At 40.1% G+C, this 23,847-nt stretch overlaps 1 protein-coding gene across 4 annotated transcripts in view; it reads left to right on the forward strand.

Annotated features, from left to right (window-relative positions):
• The window catches only part of WDR7 (WD repeat domain 7), a 357,939-nt gene extending 335,075 nt beyond the window's left edge, over positions 1–22,864 (forward strand). For all 4 annotated transcript variants that reach the window (XM_059894160.1, XM_059894163.1, XM_059894162.1 and 1 more), the window contains 2 exons: positions 14,095–14,199; positions 19,931–22,864. In XM_059894160.1, coding sequence (XP_059750143.1) covers positions 14,095–14,199; positions 19,931–20,134 — 309 coding nt within the window. In that variant the 3' untranslated portion in view covers positions 20,135–22,864. The remainder of the gene's footprint in view (positions 1–14,094; positions 14,200–19,930) is intronic.
• Positions 22,865–23,847: the final 983 nt, after the last annotated feature.

Consider the following 23,847-nt stretch of genomic DNA (forward strand, 5'->3'; position numbering starts at 1 on the left):
TTTAAATATGTCCTGCCACATCCTTCTGGCTTGCAGAGTTTCTGCTGAGAAATCAGCTGTTAACCTTATGGGGATTCCCTTGTATGTTATTTGTTGCTTTTCCCTTGCTGCTTTTAATATTTGTTCTTTGTATTTAATTTTTGATAGTTTGATTAATATGCGTCTTGGCATGTTTCTCCTTGGATTTATCCTGTATGGGACTCTCTGTGCTTCCTGGAGTTGATTGACTATTTCCTTTCCCGTATAAGGGAAGTTTTCAGCTATAATCTCTTCAAATATTTTCTCAGTCCCTTTCTTTTTCTCTTCTTCTTCTGGGACCCCTATAATTCAAATGTTGGTGTGTTTAATGTTGTCCCAGAGGTCTCTGAGACTGTCCTCAGTTCTTTTCATTCTTTTTTCTTTATTCTGGTCTGCGGTAGTTATTTCCACTATTTTATCTTCCAGGTAACTTATCCGTTCTTCTGCCTCAGTTATTCTGTTATTGATTCCTTCTAGATAATTTTTAATTTCATTTATTGTGTTGTTCATCATTGTTTGTTTGCTGTTTAGTTCTTCTATGTCCTTGTTAAACGTTTCTTGTATTTTGTCCATTCTATTTCCAAGATTTTGGATCATCTTTACCATCATTACTCTGAATTCTTTTTCAAGTAGACTGCCTATTTCCTCTTCATTTGTTTGGTCTTTTGGGTTTTTACCTTGCTCCTTCATCTGCTGCATATTTCTCTGTCTTCTCATTTTGCTTAACTTACTGTGTTTGGGGTCTCCTTTTCACAGGCTGCAGGTTTTTAGTCCCCTTTGTTTTTGATGTCTGCCCCCAGTGGGTAAGGTTGGTTCAGTGGGTTGTGCAGGCTTTCTGGTGGAGGATACTGGTGCCTGTGTTCTGGTGGATGAGGCTGGATCTTGTCTTTCTAGTGGGCGAGACCGCATCCGGTGGTGTGTTTTGCAGTGTCTGTTAACTTATTATGATTTTAGGCAGCCTCTCTGCTAATGGGTGGGGTTGTGTTCCTGTCTTGCTAGTTGTTTGGCATGGGGTGTCTAGCACTGGAACTTGCTGGTCGTTGAGTGGAGCTGGGTCTTAGTGTTGAGACGGAGATCTCTGGGAGAGCTCTTGCCAATTGATATTACGAGGGACCAGGAAGTCTCTGGTGGACCAATGTCCTGAACTCGGCTCTCGCACCTCAGAGGCTCAGACCTGACACCTGGCCGGAGCACCAAGACCCTGTCAGCCACACGGCCAGGTACGTGGGGAGTTTCTTGCCTTTTGGGAAGTCTGAGGCCTTCTGCCAGCGTTCAGGTGGTGTTCTGTAGGAGTTGTTCCACATGTAGATGTATCTCTGACGTATTTTTGGGGAGGAAGGTGATCTCCACGTCTTACTCCTCCGCCATCTTGAAGGTTCTCAAGAACCCTCCCCTTTAAAAGAGCACACCTGCCTTTTATTCCTTTTATTGTTTTACAAAAATAGTTAGTGAGTCTCTACCTTTTCCAAGCTATACACGCAATTAAATGTGTTAAATAATGTTTCTCTTTTTTTGTTGTTGTTTTTTAAAGCAGAAGCAGATTTGGGGGTGGGAAGGAGCATACACTCACCACATGGTGCACAATTTTAATTTTAACATTTAAAATGATTTGACAACTACAAGTCTCATCTCTGAACAAATATTTTTATTAAAAAAAATAAAATAGTGTAGAGAAATACCATATTGTTCATACTAGAAAAAAACTGCTAAACTTTATGATTTCAAAGACAAGCTAATAGAAAGTCTAGAAGGATGTATGCCAAGTGGCTCATGGTGGTTCTTCTGAGGCCTGGGATCTAATTAGTAAGAATAGTTGGGTAGGGTTTCCAGTTTTATTACAGGAACTTCAAAAAAAAAGTGGTGGCATTATAGGTAATACTTAGTTTCCTTTTTTTGCGTTATTCTCTTAAAGAAAAACTCCAAAATAAAAATCATACTTCTATTAAAAATCCTTTTTGCTAATGCAGAGTTCATATATATAATCTATTAAGCCTTCGGAAATGTGTCCATGCTGCCTTCTTTATATACTTACTGCTAAAAGGAAAATATTATATTAAATGGAGGGCTGTTGCTTGAGTTTTACATGCTTTTGCTCAAAAGTGAATAAAATTAGTGTGCATACTATTAAGTATGCTTTTAATAGTATTTGTCATAAGTCATAGTGTGTTATTTTAAGACACACATCTGTGGGTTACATACATGATGGCAATTATAAGCAGATTACTAACAAAGTGCATTCTGAGTTATAAACAAAAAGCTTCAAAGGATTCATGTTTCCTTGGGAAGAACATAAATTAAAACATCAAAGCAGTTGTTTCCCTTAAGAATTGTAGTTATTTGGATAGGTTGTCAGTGCTACAGAGTGCAACAAGTGGGCTAGGGTTATTGATTTTCACCTTGTGTTACCAAAACATTTTTTCATTGACAAATATTAATTGCTTATTAAGTGCTAAAGAGTTTGATGGTCCTGATATTGAATTTTATAATGAATTGGCCTTTTAGTTTGGCTTATCATTAGACAATGTGATTGCATTAAAGATAAAAAGGTTTCAGCCAGTATGTCTCCCACTCTAGGGGTATCAAATAGATATTCCTGTAGAGCTTATTCTCAGCAAGAGGATATTTAATTCATTTTCCTTTATGTGTAAATGACTTCTCTTTGACCAAACTATAGGGAGTGCTTGCTTAAATATGCATTGTATGACTATAATTAGTAGTAAATTATCCAGTATATCTTGCATTGATTCTAGTTCATGAATCTAGTAAATCAGTGAAATTTCTATCAGAACAAAGTTGGTGATTGTGATCATTAATATGAGTCTTTATAAATCATTAATTTGGTTAAAATATTTCTCCTTTCATTTTTGAAAAGGATCTGTATATCAAAGTGAGCAACCAAATACATATGTGTGTGTATACATGCATACACACATACACAGACATACAAGTTCCATTTTAAATCCTTTTTGTCTTTCCTTTTAATAGTATATCTTTTTTGTCTTTTTATAGTTATACTCAGGGAAGTCTTAACCCTATTGTATAATGACCTTTCTGAAACATCAAAATTTGTGGATAACTGATGAAATTTAAGCAAAGTTAAATTAGAGAAATTGGACTGTCAGTTTTCTCAGTTGATTAGTATTGGCTGTTTGGAATTAGAAGTTCAAATATATGCTTTTGATCCTAGCAATCTGCCTTTTTAATAAACTATTTACTGATCTGAGTTAAATAATTATTGCTTGATATAGAGTTATTATTTAAAATATAAAATTGTTATCAAACTTCAAAGCAATTTTGTTGGGTATTAACTGCAGTGATTCATCGCAAAATTCTCTACCTGAAAAGTGACTTGTACGCTGGGGACAACTTTGAAATCTGTCACTTAAAAATATTAGTTAAAAACTGAGAATTCAAGTCTACAAATTGTAAAATAGACCAGCTCTTTCCTTTCTGCCCACGCCTTACACTGGTAGTGTCCTCTGTCGTTTTAACCACATCCTTTTGCTCCTTTCACTCTTTCTGCTGTTCATGGGTTATCTCAGCCCCTTACACTCAGTTATTTAACAGATAGTCACGGAGAGACTGCTGTGTGCCAGGAACACTGCTGAGTGCAGGATCTACGCCTTCAGCGGCTGTCTGTGTGCTAATAACTCCCAAATCTGTCTCTCCTTCCATAAATCTTTTTCTGAGCTCCAAATTTTTCTTTCTCATTTTCTGACATATTTCCAGCTACCTGCTCAAGCCCTCCACCTTAATATCTACATGTCCCAAACTAAGCTCGTTATTTCCGCCTGATGATGTCCCACCAACCCCTCGCATCCCCACTAAAAGCACTTTCTTTTTCTTATGCTTCCCTGTCCAGGAAACAGCATCACCACCCGCCCAGTTGGACCTCCCTTTCCTGCCCGCATCCAGTTCTTCATTCAACTCTTAATTTACCTACTATATTTGCCTGCCAACCATTCCTTTTTCTCTAATTTCTCTCCTCTCTCTGCCAGAATTTCCCTAAAACTGGTCTGATCTGACCATTCTCTTATTTAAAAACTTTGGGAAACTCCCTGTGTAGTTTGGGACTATGAACTAAGTCCAAATATCTTAGCACAAAAAAAAGGCAGTTTATAGCCTGGCCATAGCTAGCTTTTTCCCTCATCCCCAAACCTGTCCCTCCTCATCGTCCTCTGCCCCCTGACACTCCCAGTGGCAGAGGGACAATTCCTGGACCTCTCCCACATCTTCACTCTCACAGGTCTGCCTCACCTATCTGCTGGGATCTGGGCCTTTCAAGTCTTGTCCTTCAGGCCAACTTCTCCTTTAAGCTCAACTCCACTACCACCTTCTTTCTGTACCTTGTTTTGACATCTACCCCTGAACAGAAATTGCTGCTTATTCATCTGTGTTTCCATGGCACCCAACACACGTTTCTGTTATGCCATTTCGTATATCACACACTAGTTGCTTACTGTCAACCCGTCCCAGTCTCCTCCTAGATTCACTGGAAGGGGCCATGTCTCATCTTTCTACTGATATCTAACATGGGGCTTATAACATAATAAGCTCTTGATAAACATTTTAAAGTACATTTCTCCAAAAAATATTGAATCTCATGAGGTAGGCAAGAAAGATATTATCCTTATTTTACAAATAAGCAAATTGTGTCTCGGAAAATTTTGCCCATTCAAAAGAGCAACAAGGTCAAATTTTAATCCCCTAGATAAAGATGGGGTAGTCTAAGAATAAGTCAGGGCTGACAAGTAGTATCAGTCTTATTTTGCCATAGTAATTGCCAGGGAATATTTTAAAATTCAGTTGCTATTTGGAAAAAAATTTACATATTTTATTGTTTTATTACTATTTTAATATTAAAAATATGGAATGATACTTCAAAGATAGGAGGATGATTTTACAGTTTTCTAATTTGGCATGTCTTGACTTAACAGAAGAAATAGACCTTGTAATATAGGTCAGTATTAATTAGGTTACTTTCCAAACTAATCTGATTTTCTCTTTTAATAAGTTAAAGGAGCCTAATAAACCACACATAAAAGTATAAAATTCTTGAATCTGTATTGTCTATTAGTGTATGTACTCTGTCATTCTCCAAAATAAATATGAGCCAGAAGATATAGTAATATATCGGTTAATACACGTATGAATTTTAGAAATTTATGTAATGCTTTAGGTTTCATTAACACTTTCAAGTCACTTCTCTTTTTGGAATGATGAAAACATTAGATCCTTTTGAAATGTGATTTTGAAAACTATAAATTCCATATTAGTACAATCTGGATAAGACAGTTTTGTGTCACCAGGCACTGTACCAGGCCAAAGAGAGGTGGGAGAGCACATGTGTGAAGGCCCTGTCCTAAGGCTCTAGCCAAAACCATCTTCTGTGTTCGCCTTAACCCAAATCAGAACCCACGAAAATGCTGAGGTCCATCTGGATGGACGATTCCTCAGGAATGTGATTGCTGTCCCTGCTGGTTCATGTGGACGCATGTCTGTTGAAGGCTGCTATGGAAGGGCCTGCAGTCTTTTGAGAGGGCGCAGAGATACGACAGTTCATGTCCTAAGGAACTCCAAGTGGAAGCAATTGGGCTTTACTTTCGCGGCACAGTATTATCTTTAAGAATATTTTCTCCTGTCTTCTTTGAAAAATTACATAACCATTTTATGTTGGTCCAATTTCTCAGGAATCCTTTGAATATTTAACAACAGAATTTTTTTTATCAGGATCTTCATAGTCTGAGAATACAAAAGCAAAACTTTGTTCATTTTAAGACTTCTAGCATGTGTTTGAATAGATTTATATCAGAAATATGATAAAAAATACTTAGCTTTGGGTCTGAGATCTATAGAAAACATTTGCATATTCTTAAAAGCTACAGAAAGTTATACTTTAATAAATGTCTTACAGTTATTTCATACCAGCAATGTGAATAGTTGATAACAATTAATTTATTCTCTATCCTTTTTATTGGAAACTGAAGCACATTTATCTAAATCATATAGGCATTCAGTATTTGAGTATCCATGAATAATCTTTAAATATGACTCTATTTTAAAATGTTAACGTATATGAAAAATGTTATGGTTGGAATTATGTCTCAAACTAGATTTTTTTCTTCTGTTATCATTATTTAGCTTAAAAGAGTCTCACATATAATACAAACATACTACATCAGTTATTCTAATTTAAGTGGGTAATTTTTAGTTACTTCATCCTGAAAATATTTGCTGTAGTAAAGCAGAAGACGGGTGTGTGTGTGTACAGGTACACATGTGTGGTCAGCTCCTGATTATCTGTAGCAAGAAAAAGAGGAAGAAAGACTTTAAGTGGTGAGACTTATGGAAAATTTATTTGAATCTGAAAAAGTTCCTCAATTGAATAGAAGGGATAGCAACCTCTATGCCTAAGACCAATACATATTTTTTTCATAGAGGTTGCTGTTATGATGGCTACAATATTTTAAGATTGGAAATCAACTATTAAATGGTTACTCTCTACTTGTTCATTTGTAGATCTTCCTTTTTAAATTTAATTTTGATAATGTATAATTGATATTAGTGAAAATATATGCCTCAGTATCCTAAAAATCTGAAATTCTTATGCCTAAATTACAATAGTGAAGCAATCTTGAGCATTTTTTTTTTTAAAGATCACAGGTATATATCATTTATAAATAAATACATATACTCAAGGATGCTTGCTCATTGCTTTGTTTTTTTGTTTTTTGTTTTTTTTAATTTTTATTTATTTATTTATTTATTTTTGGCTGTGTTGGGTCTTCGTTTCTGTGCGAGGGCTTTCTCTAGTTGCGGCGAGCGGGAGCCACTCTTCATCGCGGTGCGCGAGCCTCTCACTATCGCGGCCTCTCTTGTTGCGGAGCACAGGCTCCAGATGCGCAGGCTCAGTAGTTGTGGCGCACGGGCCTAGTTGCTCCGCGGCATGTGGGATCTTCCCAGACCAGGGCTCGAACCCGTGTCCCCTGCATTGGCAGGCGGATTCTCAACCACTGCGCCACCAGGGAAGCCCCTTGAGCATCTTTTGATTCTTACTATTCCTGGATAAGTGTGTTGTGCACACACATGCTGGTTATAATCCTCCACAAAGAAATTTCAAAAACTATTGCCTGTGTCTTAAGAATTACCAATATGTAGATATCAAAAAAAAAAAAAAAAAAATCTCCTTTAATTCATCAGTGTCAGTCAGTTTATTCCCAAATGACATTTAAGTAACTTTCAGTAACTGAAAACGTACAGTAAATGCTGCAGCTATTTTTAGGGAATAAAGTCTGTTTACTGGAGGCATTATATCTTATGATAAAGCTTAAGATAGGGAACTTTATTATATTTATCCTTAAATCTGTTTTCCATTAAGATGTTAAAATGATATCATATCTACTTGTCCTTTGCCCTGAATATATATTCTTTTCAGTTAGATAGTGATAGAAAATAACTCAATTCATTGAATCGTTCCGATACCCCTTGGATTGGCAAATGCCACAATGGGTTGACTCTATAATATAGAGTTGGCATAATGTGAATAAAAAATATTGGCTTGGCCCTCCATCAAGAAAAGAAATTATTGAGTTGAACAACCCATTTTCAACGCTCAGATCTCTGTTCAGAATCATTGTAGAACCACCAAAGGGCAGCATCGAGGCGGATATGCTTACACAGTCACGGATAGTACAGCCAGTAAGAGAAGCTGGGCTCCTTTCAATGCTAGAGAATGTTTGGAATGCATTTTCCATCTACTTCCATTTTGGTCAATACTTTTAGTTTCCATATTTTGTGTCCCAACTGACAAAGAGCTGGGTCCCTAGTTTTATGATTCTTTCCTCAAGAAGTGCCTATTTATGGTACCTGTAGGTAGGTATTGCCTCTATGGGGGCACAGGCGAGCTCATGGGAATGTGAAAACCTTCAGGGCCCCAGGAAGAGAGACTGCTGATGAGAGCAATGGGGCCACCATCCACCTCCTTCCCCACCCGTGAAGAGGGGTGAGGCAGCTTCTAATCTTTAAACCTCTGTTTAAGGTCAAGGAAAAGAGTTTTCCTTCATCTACCATGATAGCAGTGGGCTCAGGAACCCTGCCTCTCCCCACAAGTATGAGGACTGCGGGGTGTCAGCCATCTGCAGGCCAACAACTTTACCAGCTTTTCCAGCCACGGTTGCAGGTTTGTGATAAAATAAGCATAGTCCTGGCCTCCTGCATGGTGTTATGAGAAACTATAACGACACCCAGTTGCCTGTTCCAGCACTCAGTCCGTTTTGAAATGCCACATTTTGAGACGTGGTTGACCTTTAAGATACCATCCAACTCTAAGATGTCATGATTTGAAAGCTTGGAGAAAGTTTAAGGAAAAGATACAGAAATTATTTTAAGAGTTGGAAAATGAGACCTGAAAGGAAAGGTTACGTGATAGTCACTGAAATTTTTTTTAAATCCTGAAAATAAAAAATAAATAAGTAAAAAAGGAGCAAGTTGCAGTAACAGCCTTCAAGTCTATAAAAGGTTATCATACTAAGATTGGTGACCAGCTGTTCTCCATCTCTACTGAGGCTAGAACAGAGGAAGCAGGCTACACTGTAGCATTTTGGATTTAGATTTGAAAAAGGAAAAATTTCCTGACAGCACAGTGTTAAACACAGAAAGGGGGTCCTCACGGGAGGGTTTGGCATCTTCTCTAGAGAGATTCGAAAACAGAATGGATTTTCATCTGGCCTGCTTTAAGGCAGCCCTGTGCACATATGGAAGAAAATGGGTGGCCTTTCAATGTTCTTGGCCACGTCATATGGCCTTAAGATCCCACACACAAAAAGGCTGCAGAAGGCTTATTTCATAGTGGGAATTAAATTTGACTCTGGCCTTCTAATCGGCCATAGATGAGACTTTTTTTTTTAATGTGTTATCATCTGCCTAAATCATTTGTTTCCTTGAGCAGGTGAACCGTAAATATATAATACAATTTTCACAAATTGGTTGCTTCGGAGAAAGGAAAGGGGTAATTTTTTCTTGAACATAATTAATTCTTAACTTTTCAACTCTTTTGAAATGGCTCTTTTTTGATGAGTCTTCCCCTTGCCTAACAAACAAAGCTGTCAGAGCAATGTCTTTGTCTCCCCTCCGCCTTGAGCCGTTACCTCCCTACCAGTCAGCCAGGAAATCAGCAGCCTGTACTGGGATGTCAGAAAGGCATGCAAATCAGACCCTGGTCCACCTTCCTCATCCGCCTTTTCCTGACTTTGGCTGCCGTTGGGAAGAGATGCGAAATGTTTGGTTGGTGCTTCAGGTACAGAGGAGAGCGTGTCCTGAACCTCACTTAGCGTTGTTTGTTATCAGTAAGGGACCAGCCCTAGGAAAATGTAGGTATTTGTAGGTCTTTGCTGTTACCTCTCCTTTCCTTTTCGGGGCTCATCCTCACTTCCTAAGCACTCACTTCCCTGGATATCTGGCCTGTCTCCAGCTATTTCCTGCGTGTGTACACAGATGGGCACTTCATTCAGGCTCACCCTAAACTCAAGGCATCTGCCATGCTTGTATCTCATGAAAGCAGGTTTGTCCTGTTTGCTGTCTGCCAGAGCACACGCTAGGGAAAATGCCTCAACTGAAAGCATAATTGTATTTGTAGAAATTTCAGAGACCATGCGCAGCCAACTGGGGACGCACCTGCAGCTCAGCAGACCTTTCAATCACCCCTCACATTGTCACTGCCTGTTTTACCCCTGAGCCAGCCATGCTGCTCCCCGAGAAGGTCTGCGACCAGGGTGGCCCCTTCCCTCGCAGGCCCTACAGGCCCTGGGGCTGTGAAAGTTCGGTCAAAGTCCTTTTTATTTTTTAGTTTAATAACTGTTAGACAAAATACATGGGTCAGTCCTTTATAAGTCTTTCCCTTGTGATGGTATTTTTGATAGCAAAATTGTACCTACATTTGGAAATCTTTTCTTCAGAATTTATGTTACAAGTAAGAAATTTTGTTTGGCTGGGTTTTTTTCCTCCCCTTTAAAGAAGTGATGAGACCTGGAAATTAATAGATGTTCTCTTTGATCTCATTCAGTCTGTAGAGTGGGTGCAGTAGAGTCCTCCATTTTGGTTTCAATTCTCAAATTTGACGTTTGGAAGCCGAATTAGCAAGAACTCCAGGAAGAGACAGCAGTTTTAGAGAATATTCTAGACAGTCATAACTTGTATTGATGCTGACCAAATCATTTTGGAAATCCGTGTCTCTCCTCCTCTGTACAACAGGGTTAATTATACTTCTTTGCCGAGCACACTGAATGTGCCTGTTAAAAACTGTTGGGTAAGTGCAAGCGTTGCTCCTTATTAATGAGGCCTCTCAGTTCCTTTTCTTTCATAAGAAAAAGGGGGAGAGAGTGTTTAACAATTCAGCACTCTGTCTCCTGCTAGGGATAATTGCTTGATTTCTTTTATTGTTCATAGCACTTCTTGAATTAGATTAATTTCTTTATATTCCATTTCTGTCTTTTCAAGACAGCAATTTCTTTGACTAAAAATATAACAAGGCATATGATACTCATCCACGTATAAAAAGTAAACCAAGCCTCCTTTTACTTTGAAACCCGTTGTTTTGGAAAATGTTCTTTCTGGTTGAGCATTTAAGATCCCAAACCATTGGGTTTGCCCCATCACAAAGCACTTCCAAGTTCACTGTGATCCGCGCACAGCTGCATCTAATGCCAGAATAGAGGGTTAAAGTCAGTTCAGGTGGTGCCTGTGCAGATCTGAGAGAAATTCAGAGATTCTGAACAAAAGACAATGGCAACATTTCCATTACACTGGGGACTGAAGCACCTCTCAGGCTGAGATTGTAATGAACTCACCAGATGTACCAAACCATTTAAAATAGTGAGCTTCCCTGAGCTACCATGAGTGGTACTTGCTTTCTTATAAGACAACAGGTCTATCAGCTGACACAGCAGTCAGTACTCTGGTTTTTCTCTATGTTGCTTTGAATGACAGCCTGTGGGGCACCTCGCAGTGTCACACTGTGTGTGTGTGTGTGTGTGTGTGTGTGTGTGTGTGTGTGTGTTGATGTGTTCTGAGCTAAAGTATAGTTCCCCTTTGTTCAAAACAGACTTTAAAGAAACTTACACATTAAACTCAGTATCTAACCTTGACAATAAAAACAATGAAGGAAAACAGGACCGTGATTAGTGAAATGAGGAGGAAGTATTTATTACTAGACATCTAGAATGAGCATAAATATAGTCCTGAGTTTCCTGGCAGGAAAGCAAGCTCGTGTGAGATTGTGTAATTATCTTTTCATGATAAAAGAAACCAACAAAATTTATCTGGAAAGATAAACATTTTCCTGGCAGAAAATTCCAAGATGAACTTAATTCACAGGATCTTCTATTAGAGACACGAGATAACATAATGAAGAGTGTCTTCAGCTGACATGGAAGGATTCAAGTGGACGTTTCAAACACTATAAAGGATGAAGATATAATATGAAATATTAGGAGCCTGTGTGCCTGGCTTTCTGCCTTTACTACAGGGCCATCTTAGCCAACCTCACAGAGAGGTATGTTAAGGAGACCATTGGGTTGGTACATCCTTCTGGACCTTCTGGTTTACAGCCTACTCACTGTTGCACTCTCTTCTTATCTGAAGCACATTCTGGTTGCTGATTAAGGAGGGATACTAATCTGAAGGAGGTAGGCTTAGCATTCTGCTTTGAGATTTAGGGGCCCAAACTCCAGCAGGAGGGTTGAATCCACCTCTACGTGGAGCTGGGCTTTGGTGGAGGGGGGGCTTGCAAGAAGGGCAAGCTTTCAGAGGAGCTTTTAGTGTGCTCACACTTTTGATGCATACCAGTACCCCAGAGCATGGAAGAAACTATTTTGAATGAAATATTTTTAATGGAAGGCTTGCATTAAATGCCATGAGGGACCAGACAGGAAATAAGGGAGTCAGGCCATGGGTGTTAGGTACACAGACCCGCTTGAGTCAGGGCTGGGACATGAGAGCAAACGCCCAGGCCCACAGGGCACCTCCACTCAGTCTGGCCCATATTGCCACGTGCAAAGGCCCAGGATTGCCAGAGTGGAAGCAATCCGGGGCTTTTCCAGGAGAGGCTAGAAATCTTGATTTTAAATGATGTTTAATGAATTCGAATATAGGCTCAGAAACTGTTTTTAAAAATCATTTTGCAGGTCAAACCCAATATGTATAATCTGGTTTCGTATATGATTAGGGCATTTTTGGGGGGGTTCATTAAATGGCATACTCAAGTAATTGATTTATGTGATTGTTTACATTTGCCTGGTCATGTTTTTTTTCAGCTTTATTGAGATATAATTGACATATAACATGTGTGAGTTTAAGGTGTACAACGTGATGATTTGATACACTTATATATTGCAAAATGATCACCCACCCTGGCGTTATCTAACACCTCCATACCATCATGTGACTACCATTTCTTTTTCGTGGTAAGAACATTTAAGATCTACTCTCTTAGCAACTTTCAAGTATATTCATCTGATCATCTTTAAATAAGGAGGAGTAACACAAATATTAATAATATTCATTGAATTCTTATTATGTGCCATGCATTGTGTAGAGGGCTACACGTGTACTAACTCATTTAATCTTCACAAAGCTCTTTGAGGCAGGAATTATCAGTATCATTCTCAGTATCGTTATCGACATCATCATCGTCATCTCTGCTTCCTAGACATGGGTGCCCTTGAGGTTAAGGAATGTAAATAACTTGCCCCAGCTTCCGCAGTAAGCAGTGGAGCCCAAAGGCAAGGCAGGCGGTCTGACTCAGAGCAGTGTCCTCTGCCAGCCCAAAGCCCAGTGCTACCAGTATAACATTTTTTTCCTCTGAGTGTTGAAAAACAGGCATTATTTTGGATCCCACAGCGCCTTGTCTAATGACAGGAAAGAACAAAACCCAAAAAGCACTGAGGAATGTTCTCACACCCCCATCCCTGTCTCCCTTCCTCACTGTAATCACTCAGATATGAATTGTGAGAAGTGTCTCACTGAAATTTACAGTATGGGTGTGGCAGGGCGGAGGTGGAGGAGCCCTGAATCACGCAGTGAGCTTGATGCTCCCACCAAGACTCAAGGCTCACAGCTCGTCATCAAGAAACAGCAGATGGAAACAACCCTTCCTAGCATTGCCTTAGTTTAAGGGAACACATTTCCCCATTCCTTCCTAAACCAAGAGGGGAGACCAACCTCCCGTTGTAAGCAGACTGAATATTGCTTCGTGTGGTAGAGATACGGTCTTTAATAGTTTGTGTAGAAACAATACAGTATTATGCTAATTTGCTAAGTATCCCAGTCTTTTCGGTAACTATTAATATCATTAAACGTGAGTGTAATTTTTTCTTAGTAAAGACCTTTTATCAAAGACCGCGTCTAAAATACAACATCCTTTTTTTTTTTATTCATGGTTAAATCAATGATAGCTATTTGGCAACGCTTAGAATTATCCCTGTTAGCTTGTTTTTAATAACATTTGATTTATATGTGTGCTCAAACCTCCAATTCATGCGTGTATGTATGTGTACTAATTGTGGCCATATGCATTGAAACACAGTGTTATTGGTGGGAAATGAAGCATAAAATGTGAAAGATGTGTAATTATTAAGGGGTTGAAATTATAGTTTTTGACTCCTTCCAGAACGGGGATGTTATGATACAGCTTTGAGTGTTTTTCATTTCAGATGAAGTTCCTGGATAGATATGGTGATCAGTTTTTCACCTTCCTAATTAATTGTAAAATTCTTCCCTCTAATGGACATAAATGAATTAACACATTGGTTTGCCCATTAATATATGCTTTTCCTTCGGACTCATGCTGTCCTCCCCAGTAGGAGACAGGTGGACTCCTCAGAACAAGATCAAAGCCCCTGGCTGTATCAATGAGAGAACTTTGGTTGCTTTTCCTCTTTTTCTAACCTAAATTTTTAAGTAGAGAACATAATGGTCTCTAATATCCATGACGTAACTTTTTCAGCATTGAATGTATTTGCGTCTGTATGCGTAGCAGTTCTCTGCAATGCATGCGATGAATGACTCTGAATTTTATTTCAGACAATCCACGGTCACAAGGGACCAATCACTGCCGTGGCCTTTGCCCCTGATGGACGATATCTTGCCACCTACTCAAACACAGACAGCCACATTTCTTTCTGGCAGGTAAGTGCACATGCTGCAGGGTCTTGGTGTGTGGTGCATGATCCGCTTTTGCTGGGAAAGGTTCCCTGGTGACCTACCCACCAACCCTCCCTTGGGCCCTCCCTCCCTTCTTTCAACAGATATCAAGTATTTATTGCTTGCTGATTATGTGCCAGCTGCCAGCATGCAGGGGCTACTGAGAATACAATTAGCAACCTAGAAAGAGGGGGTCTGCTCTCACCAAGCTTTCAGTCTGAGGGAGACACAAGTAAATAAGCAAGTAATTACGATACAGGGGGAACCTGGGAGTAAGGCTGTGGGCCGGCTTCACAGAGGCAGCAACACCTGAGCTGAGACACGGTGACGGTGACGACGTCAAGGAAGGGCCAGGCGTTCAGGGTAGGGAGGGGTGGGTGTTTGGAGAGAGGTAGGCATCATTCAGATGTAAGTGAGGGCCTGGCCTGGAAGGAGTTGGGGCAAGGAGCACTGCTCAGGCTGTTAATTTACACAAGGCATCCAGACAACGCCAACAGGGCACAGGGGAAAGGGCAGCCTCCTATTAACTTCATGCCTCATTTGTATTATCTCATTTTCGTTTGCTTTCTGAATTTCCACATAATGCTCTTCATTTCCAAGCTATTAAAACACTTTCAAAAATCTGAGTATCACTGACTGGCAGTACATGAGAACAGCTCTGTTTGATTATGATTACAGTGAATATTAATTTGAGCAACTGAGTTTTACAGTAGAACTTGTTTCATCCTCAGTGATTAATCTCCATCCCATCTTCTTTTTAATTACCTTACTCCTGATAACTACAAAAAAGTTAAACCTTACCAACCCCCCCCGCCCACAAGTTAATGGAAAATTCTGTTACCTATCCTAGGATGCAAGTATGTTTTATGAGATTCAGTTTATTGCTCTGAAAGCTAAAAAAGCAAATAAAAGTTTAAACAAGACTTCACAACGTGACGATGATTTTTAAAAACTCAATAGCTAATGTAATGTAAAACAGATACAATAAATTGCTTAATTAACCACATGCTATTGAAGCATGACAACTTCCAGATCTGTCCTAGCCTTTTCTACTTTTCATCTAATTTAGTTTTCCAGTCTGTTTTCTTATTATCCTTTCTTCCAGAATATATCTCCAGCATCTTAAGTGGCTCATATTAAACTTTTCCTTAGAGATGTCACCGAGTCTTCATTTTTCCTAGTGGGTAACCCCAGGACTCGTATTTTATTCTACTGAAATCCCACAGCAAGTCCATAAACAACTCTTGCAACACTGGTCCTGTAGACAGTGTCTCTACCAACTGTTCTTTTCTGCTAACGCAGTGGTGTCTGTGACACCAACTGTACTTTGATACACATTTTCCTGAATTTCCTGTTCTCTTGAAATCCCAGAGGAGTGTCCATGTGAAACTCCCTTCATTTGGCATGGATCCGGTGTGGAAGCGCTGGGTGCCAGCCTAGCTTTAGGGACATGGAACCAAGCAGTCTCGGGTCCCTGCTTTCCAGGAGCTTGTGTTCGCCCCATGCTTTATTCTTGGGAATAAACAAAACCAGATCTCTTCTTTTTTGTTGTTCAATTTTTCTTCCTGCTAAGAAAATATACTTCCTTATATAAAGGGATACCTCCTAAATTGGCCAGATGTGAAACTTTCCCCAGTATTTTCCTGAATGTCTAAGGGATAAACCTTTTCCCCCTTATCTAGGTCTTCAGAGTCCTATTTGGATATGTTCATCCCTTCCTTGAATCTTTTTCTATGTTTATCAGAGTTGCTGCCCGGCTCATTGATGGAATTATCGTTAGCATCTTCCTCACCCTGGAGATCAAGATCGTTCCTTAGATGCTGTCTTTTTGAAACACCTCTTTCTGTCCTCCAGTTCAGGCTCCTGCCGTTGCCTCTGGGCTTCACCAAGTGCACTTAACCCCACGCGTCTGTCCACGCGGCTCTGCCCAGCTCCTTTCCTTGTCTGCACGCTCTTCTCCAGGGGCACCTTGTGTTACTTGCAGGGGTGTGTGTTCAGTGGACAGAGCACCCAAGCAACTCAGGCAACACCCAGGTCTTTCTTGCCTCTAAACCCAATGTCAGAATTTAAAATGTGGCCCATTTCTTCCCTGCTTAAATTATACCCAGCTTGGTCTTAAAATTTAAGTGGAAGACACAGAAATATCATTTCAGCTTTCTCAAGAAAATACAATAAAACCTCTTCCAGAAGTATAGTGGGTTTTTATTTGAATTAAAGAGAGTCCAAAAAGCAGTGTTAGATCTACCGTGGCTCTCCCCCAATGGGCTTGGCTGATTTATTTATATACATATTGTTTAGGTCTAATGATGTATGATAATACTTTTATATGATTCCAGTAAATGTACTGCAATATATTTTGAAAACTTAATGAAGCCTTATTAATATAGAGCCTCACAAAAGCCATCAGCTATTAAAATCTTTGCTGAGAAATGAGTGTTAATGAGAATTACTGGTTGGATAATTACTCAAGTGAGACTTAGTAAAAGGTTTGGGTGCAACATTACTTACACTGAGAATAGCATTAAAACACTTCCTGTTTTGATGAATTACATCTGTATGTATGTCTGTGTGTTCAGAAAATAATCTTCTCAGAACTGGTCTTGTGAAGCATTATTTTTAAAGGGAAGGAAAAAGCCATGGTTGCCGTTAGTTCGTTTACATACTCAGCCGCTAAATGATGTCATTTGGCAATCTTTCAAGCCCTTTGATTCTCCAACAACGTATTCCTACTATTTGAATATTTCACTTCAGTGTATCCATTGGTATTTGAGCCAGGAGAGTTTAGTAATGAAATACAACCATCATTCTCTCACCTGAATTTTACCACCACCCTCCAACAATTAAGTATCCTCTTCCAGGAATGCTAATAATAAATCAGATGGATATTGGTTTCATTTAGTTTTCTTTATTCCATCATACAATAGAATACTATTCAGCCATTTTAAAAGGATGATGTAAATCTATAGTCATTAACATAAAAAGATTGCCCTCAACATTTTGTTGAATGAAAAAAGCAGATTGTGCAACTGCCTTTTAATATGAGCCTGTTTATGTAAAACTCCTTAAACCTGCTTCTCCTTATGTGGATATAGGCTTGGAGATCTGGAAAGTGGTTGACCAAAAGGTTAGTGATTGTCTCTGGGAAATGATATTTCAGGGGATTTTTGCTTTCTTTTTTATACTTCTCTTTATTGTTTGAATTTTCCACGATGAGTATTTATTATCTTGGTAGTGAAGAAAAAAGCTAATGTGACCAAATATTATAATTCCATGTAGTTTTCATTCATGCAGGGCTCAGATTGCCTTTACTTTAGCATAATTTGTAGCCAGTCTCTGATCAAATATTAATATTGAATAACAAAATGGCTAGTTGTTTTGGTGAGAGTTCTTCGATGGAGCTTACTGGAAAAATCAATACCCACCCTTACTACTTCAGATTCATCTCTTATTTGAAGAGATCATAGGAAAAGGATGGTCTGAGGAACAACAAATTATAGTTAACATGAGAGTCTTTGTCTTTCCATCTGTTTTCTACCATAATCGTTACGTACTGTGTAGAATTTCACATAGCCCTGTTCTGAGGCAGGAAGGCTGTTTGACCCTAACAAAGCATTTATCAATCATTTGAAGGATGATTCAGCTTGTAAGGAGAACGCAGATATAATAATGGACTTTTTTGGGAAATCTTTCCACCTGTCACATTCCAGTAAGATGTTCTCTCCCTGCCCACTTTAGCCTTCAACCCACTTCTTGTACGTGGCTAAATTTGAAGGAAGGAATTAAAAATAAGGATGTGTCAGAGCCTATCGGATGCCCCTAGCTTTTTGAGCCACCAGCAGAAATCAAGCTCCATACACATTTTCATAGAAAATCCATAAAGAATGAAAAATACTTTGTAGTTATTTATCAACTGAGAAATTAGATTTTTTAAAAGCACAGTATGCCTGTTGGTGCCAGTTAATTTTAACCGGCAATTTTCTGGATCATTTGGATCTGCTCTGTAAGAGGACTAAATAATGATGTACTGTTACTCTTTGTACAAGTGAGAACTAGCAAATCAAGCTCACCGTCATTATTTATATTTAAGCTATTTGGGAACCTCCACAAAGCAATAAGGCCCTGATTTTTATCTTTTATGGAGTTTTTGGAAAAAGGAGGGAAGGACGCAAGGAAAGAGGTTCTTAGAGGATGACGGTAAGGTACTGCCTGGCTTTAAATGTTAACTGCACTTTAACAGAAAGAGTTAATGATAATCATACATTTGGTTTTAAAATGTGACCTCGTACACTAGTGATTTTTTTTCACCTCTGTGTTGTGTTCGGCACTATTATTAATGCAGGAAAATCAGTAACATTAGTCATCTTAAAAGGGTTATTACTCAAGATGATTTAAATTGTGAAAATGTCAGTGGAGCCTGCACGCGTCCCGCCAGAGATGCCATGATTTACACCCCCTGACACCATCCTGCTTCTGAGAAGGGCCGGGAAAGGAATGGCTTATATTTTGCACTGATCCAAATGCAGAGCATGATATCAGCAATATCACACCTTAAATGTCCTAGGACACGCCAAGGTTTCCTGTGCCAACCGTGTGCACACATTGGAGCATAATCTCTGCATGCTTCACGCAAGTCCCTAGAGTCACGTACATTCAGGTGGAGGTACTGCTGGAGAGAAGAACTGGACATGAAAATTAGTGCAAAGAAAAATATTATTCCCAAGCCCTCTTTCCTGATGGTCAGTGTGCTTGCCACGTGCTTTGTAATAGCACAAAAGATGAATATTGAAAAAATGTTAAGTAATATTTAGAATCTAAAGGATTCTTCAGACTCAGTCGCTCAGATGACAGTTCACTTAGATAACGGCCATTCAGCATTTAGCACTTAGACATGAACGCATAGTTGTTCATGAGCCATAATTTCCATGTTATTTTCCATTTACGTGAACAAATTAAGAGAACTTAAAAGTCAAGTCAAAGCCAGAAAAGCTGCCCAAAAAGCAGAAATCACCAACTGATAAAAACATCCTGCCAATAAAGCGTTAGAGTGTGCTTTCTTTAGCGTGGCAGCAAAACAGTGGGCCACACGTGCAGTGTTGAGAGGTGGTTGATTCTTGTTTTTTCCTTCGAGATAAACTAGAGCTTTCCAGAGATTGGATTTTTTAAAAAGCAGGTGAGGAGGGAAGGTGTGGTGGGTAGCGATGAGAAGCGGGGTAAGTTTTGAGCTTTGATCTGGTCACCTATTACTCTGTCTACTGCTTAACTTTGCGTCATTTTCTCAAACGAATTCTAAGTCCCCAAACTTGTCTTTGGGGGCTCATTCTTCAGGGGATGCAGTGAGCATTATTACTAAAGAACAGAAAAGTCTGCCATTTGAAATACCCACTGTTTCCCAATATTGTCTGATTGAACCGTTTTATTAAAATGTATCACTTAGCTGCCTTCTTAAAGATGGATGGGCTTTCCTGCTGTCCAGTTCTACCCACCAGGTAAAATCTCTCTGGGTTTACGCATTTGCTGTAACAGCATCAGAACAATTTCAAATACACTGAAAGGAGCCCTTTAGAGGTTAACAATAGACTCTTAGATGACCGTGAAGCCTCATGATGGAGGAGAAAGTGACCGCAAGGGTGTGTCCCTCGAACCCCTCTCTGTGGCGGGGAAAGGGAAGCGGTTCCTGCAGTGACACGTGTGCTCTCCTGTCCCCGTGTCCCTCCAGATGAACACCTCCCTGCTGGGGAGCATCGGCATGCTGAACTCGGCACCCCAGCTGCGCTGTGTTAAGACCTACCAGGTGCCCCCCGTGCAGCCGGCGTCCCCCGGCTCCCACAATGCCCTCAGGCTGGCCCGGCTCATCTGGACCTCCAATCGCAACGTCATCCTCATGGCCCACGACGGCAGGGAGCACCGCTTCATGGTCTAGGGCTCGTGTCTGCGTCCCGTCCCCGTTCCCCCAGGTCTCCAAGCCCAGAGTCCCGTCCTTCCTCAGTGCCCACCCCCGCCGGGGTCATGGGGGGCACAGCCGGGTCTGTGTCCCTCCGCATGGTCCCCGGGGGCAGACTCCTGCTCGTGCCACCTATTGACTGAGGCATGCACACGTCGCTCCGCAGGACGTGGCCGTCCCGTCCCCAGGTCGCTTCTCACCGCCGCAGCGGCCCCGTTGCTCGGCGCACCAGAAGCCCGGAAATCAACAACCACTGTGACTGCACTGCCAGCCCCGATCAGCGGTTTCCTCACGCTGAACCCCACCTCTGAATGCTGTTGGAAGCTGGTTGTTCTGACATTGGGTTTTGAGGTCATGTGGCAGTCCTAATTATTGACACTATTTTCCTTTGGATTCCCTAAAACGTGCTATTGTTTACCAGAAAGATTCTGTGTTTACGTGGGGTTTTTTTCTCCGGGAGATTGCTAGGCAATTACTCAATCCAATTTCCTAGGGTTTAGCCACTACCTTCTTTATTAACACCTAACCGATTGGAGATTAATGAGAAAATACACACACACACACACACACACACACAAATTTTCCTTGTGGAGACTACAGTTTCCCAGACACCAAGCCTTCTAAAATGCTCATATCCCGCTTAAGTGATACTGTATTTAATAGCTCAAAATCAAAATGATCACTACTTATGATCTAGTTAATATACTTATCCAGTCACTATAATCTCTTAAATGGACTTTTGTAATAAAGAACCAAGTTTGAAAGCATAGCGTATACCTGAAAAGAAGATTCGTTGGCTACAGATCTTTTTAAGAAAGAGCTTACCCCTTCCTTCCAGAAACTTCACAGACCTGCAGTTCCCGTAAGTCAGCTATCATGTAATAGTTACAATTCAGCCTTCAAACTACTACTGATCAGTTAAAGGAAAGCTAAGACAGCATTTCTTTTAAACAAGTATCCTAGAAAATTATTAACTATGGCACAAGCATTCAGGAGCATACAGTCATCCTCGGTTATCTGTGGAGGATTGGTTCCGGGACCCCTGAGGGTACCAAAATTCACATATACTCAAGTCCCTGATGTAAAATGGCAGAGTACACGGAGGGCTAACTGTGTATACAAATGTGGAGGCTCTCAATCTTTCCGAATCTATCCGAACATTGCAGTAGGGTGTTCATCACACTTCCAGGTAAGCTTTAACTAGGTCACTTTCTTCTCCTTATGTCAGATTATGCTGGTTCTTGCTCATAGTAATGGAAAAAAAAAAATTCTGTAAAATAATATTTTGGATGACTTGCTCCTAATAAACCTTGCTCTGTATATAGTTGGGGATTTGGTTGGTTGGTTGGTTGTTGATTGGTTGGTTAATTGGGCAAAATGGTTTATTAAATACAAAAATAGAAAATGATTTATTAAATTCAGAAAAAATACGTGAAGTTTACAAAGCAACCAAAATGATAACGGGAGTGTCTAATTTAAAAAGCATAGCTTGTCAGAGTTTATATAATATACAAAAAAAGTAGGGTCACAGCCCAGGAACAAATACATCTGTTATTTTATTGAAACAGATTTCTAAAGAACATGTTAGGAAATTAAGACCACTAGAACATCTCTTTCATATCGATATGAAGTTTGTCATTTCTAGTGATGGCAAACCCATCCTATACCTTGGTTTTAGACTTTACGTATTCTTAAAAAGTGAATTTATGCCATAATGCATGTACATTGTATTTATAAAGATTATATATGTAGCTTCCCAGGAAGAAACTCACAACTATACAACGTAGACTTGCTTTGTTTGGTGAACATGCTGTTGTGCCCGATATAGCTAGAGAAACCTGAGGAGAACAAGAGGTGCTCTCGGTTTTTCCAGTGGTTTCCCGAGTCTTCAGTGCGAGTACCTAGCACGTGTTCACTTTATGAACTGAAATGGGGATTAATTTATTCTAGACTACAAAGCTGCTTTGGAATGATGAAGTGTAAAAGTATACCTTAGAGATTTTTTTTTTTAAACAGAATGTTCAGGGCATCAGGAGGAAGGTGTGAGACTGCGGGCAGGCCACCCCAAAGCATGGACGGCACACCCCATGGAGGGTTAGAACAAAGCTGTGAGGGCCCTAGGAGCCAAATACCTGGGCAGTGGGCCTCGGCCAGCTGGCCACACAGCCGGGCTGCACAGATGACCAAAACTGTTGGCCCCTAGAGCATTACAGTGTAAAACTCTGGGGTGGATGGTATCCGACGGCGAGACAGACACCTCTAACTGCTAAACCAACACCTGCATTCTTGTTCACACCAATCTCTCCTTGGCTGTTTTGACAACCACAGTTGCAAACTTCATCACAGCTCAGATTTTCTCAGCACTGAGGTAAACTTTACCTTGTCATCCCAAGTGTACGCTTTTGGTGTCTTATTGATCTTGTTGGCACTGTATTTGGACCTGTCCTTGTAAACATAGAGACATATGTGGCTTCACTGGTAATTTACAAGCGAAAGATGATGCGATACCTGTATGAAAATGTAATGATTGAACTCACTCACTGTGTACAGCACGTGACATAAGATGTCTGCCTCTCAAGGCATTTCTTGATGACTCCACTTAACAGATTCTATATGTGCTGAATGTCCCTGTGTACTTAACGTGTGTTAAATAAAACTGAATTGTACTGAAGATTGTTTTTCTCATTAAAAACGTTGTTCACTCTTAAACGTTCTCAGTTGAGATCCATATGCTTTCTCCCAATTTTGGTACCAAATTAAGCCTTCTATTTCTGTCTGATGATTATTCATTTCCCTGGAGAGCTAGCTTCAGGAAAGGCAAACTTGTCCACAAAGGAGAGCAGAGCAGTAAGGGAGTCTCTCTCCCAGCTGTGGAAGTGAGAACCACACTCCTACCAAGACTCAACAGCACCCTCTGTGGTTTGGGCAAGGGAATTGCGTGCCTGTTGCTTTAGCTCCACCTTAAATTGCTCCTAAATAGACTGTTAATCGTACCAAATTTTATCTTGTCAGATTTGATGACACGGCTTGGCTGCCCTGGGGTGGGGGGCTGGGCTGAGATCATTAAATTCATTTCATTTAATACTCCGTTTGGAGTTGAATTTGAATCCCTGAGGAAAAGGGTATAATTGGTTTTCAGAAAAAGCAAGAGTAACAAAATAGGTCATCATCGCTCACAGAGGGTTAGTCAGGTAAGTGGTGAATGTAGTTTTCTTTAATTTTCAGATAAGAATTGAACTGAGTGAATCATCATGTAACAATACAGTTTCCTTTAAGAAATAGACAAGCATTAAAGGAGTTGACTACATCACTGGCCCTATTCAAAGGCCTACTGTCCATCCCAGGAAGTGTTTTAACATCTCCTGATGTCTTGAATGTATCCTTATAGGGAAAACAGGGGCAGTAACAGTTCTTTATGATTGGTGATCACATAAACTGATCAAATGTGGAAAGGGCATGACATTAATAGGAAGGTAAAGCCAAGCAGTGCTGGGTGAACTTTCACCTTTCACCCCTTCGGCTGACTGACAGAGCTGAGTGTTGAAGAAAATCAATACTCTGGAGCCAGGAGGGAAATATTTCCAACCTCTAACTAGAGAATGTATTTTGACAAGGCCAAGATAATCCAAGCTGCACAGGAGAAAGAGAAAAGAAGACTCATTTTTAAAGCTTGACACTTCAAGGTGTTTTTG

Source organism: Balaenoptera ricei, chromosome 14, assembly GCF_028023285.1.
Source record: "Balaenoptera ricei isolate mBalRic1 chromosome 14, mBalRic1.hap2, whole genome shotgun sequence".
In the NCBI taxonomy this organism is placed as follows: Eukaryota; Metazoa; Chordata; class Mammalia; order Artiodactyla; family Balaenopteridae; genus Balaenoptera; species Balaenoptera ricei.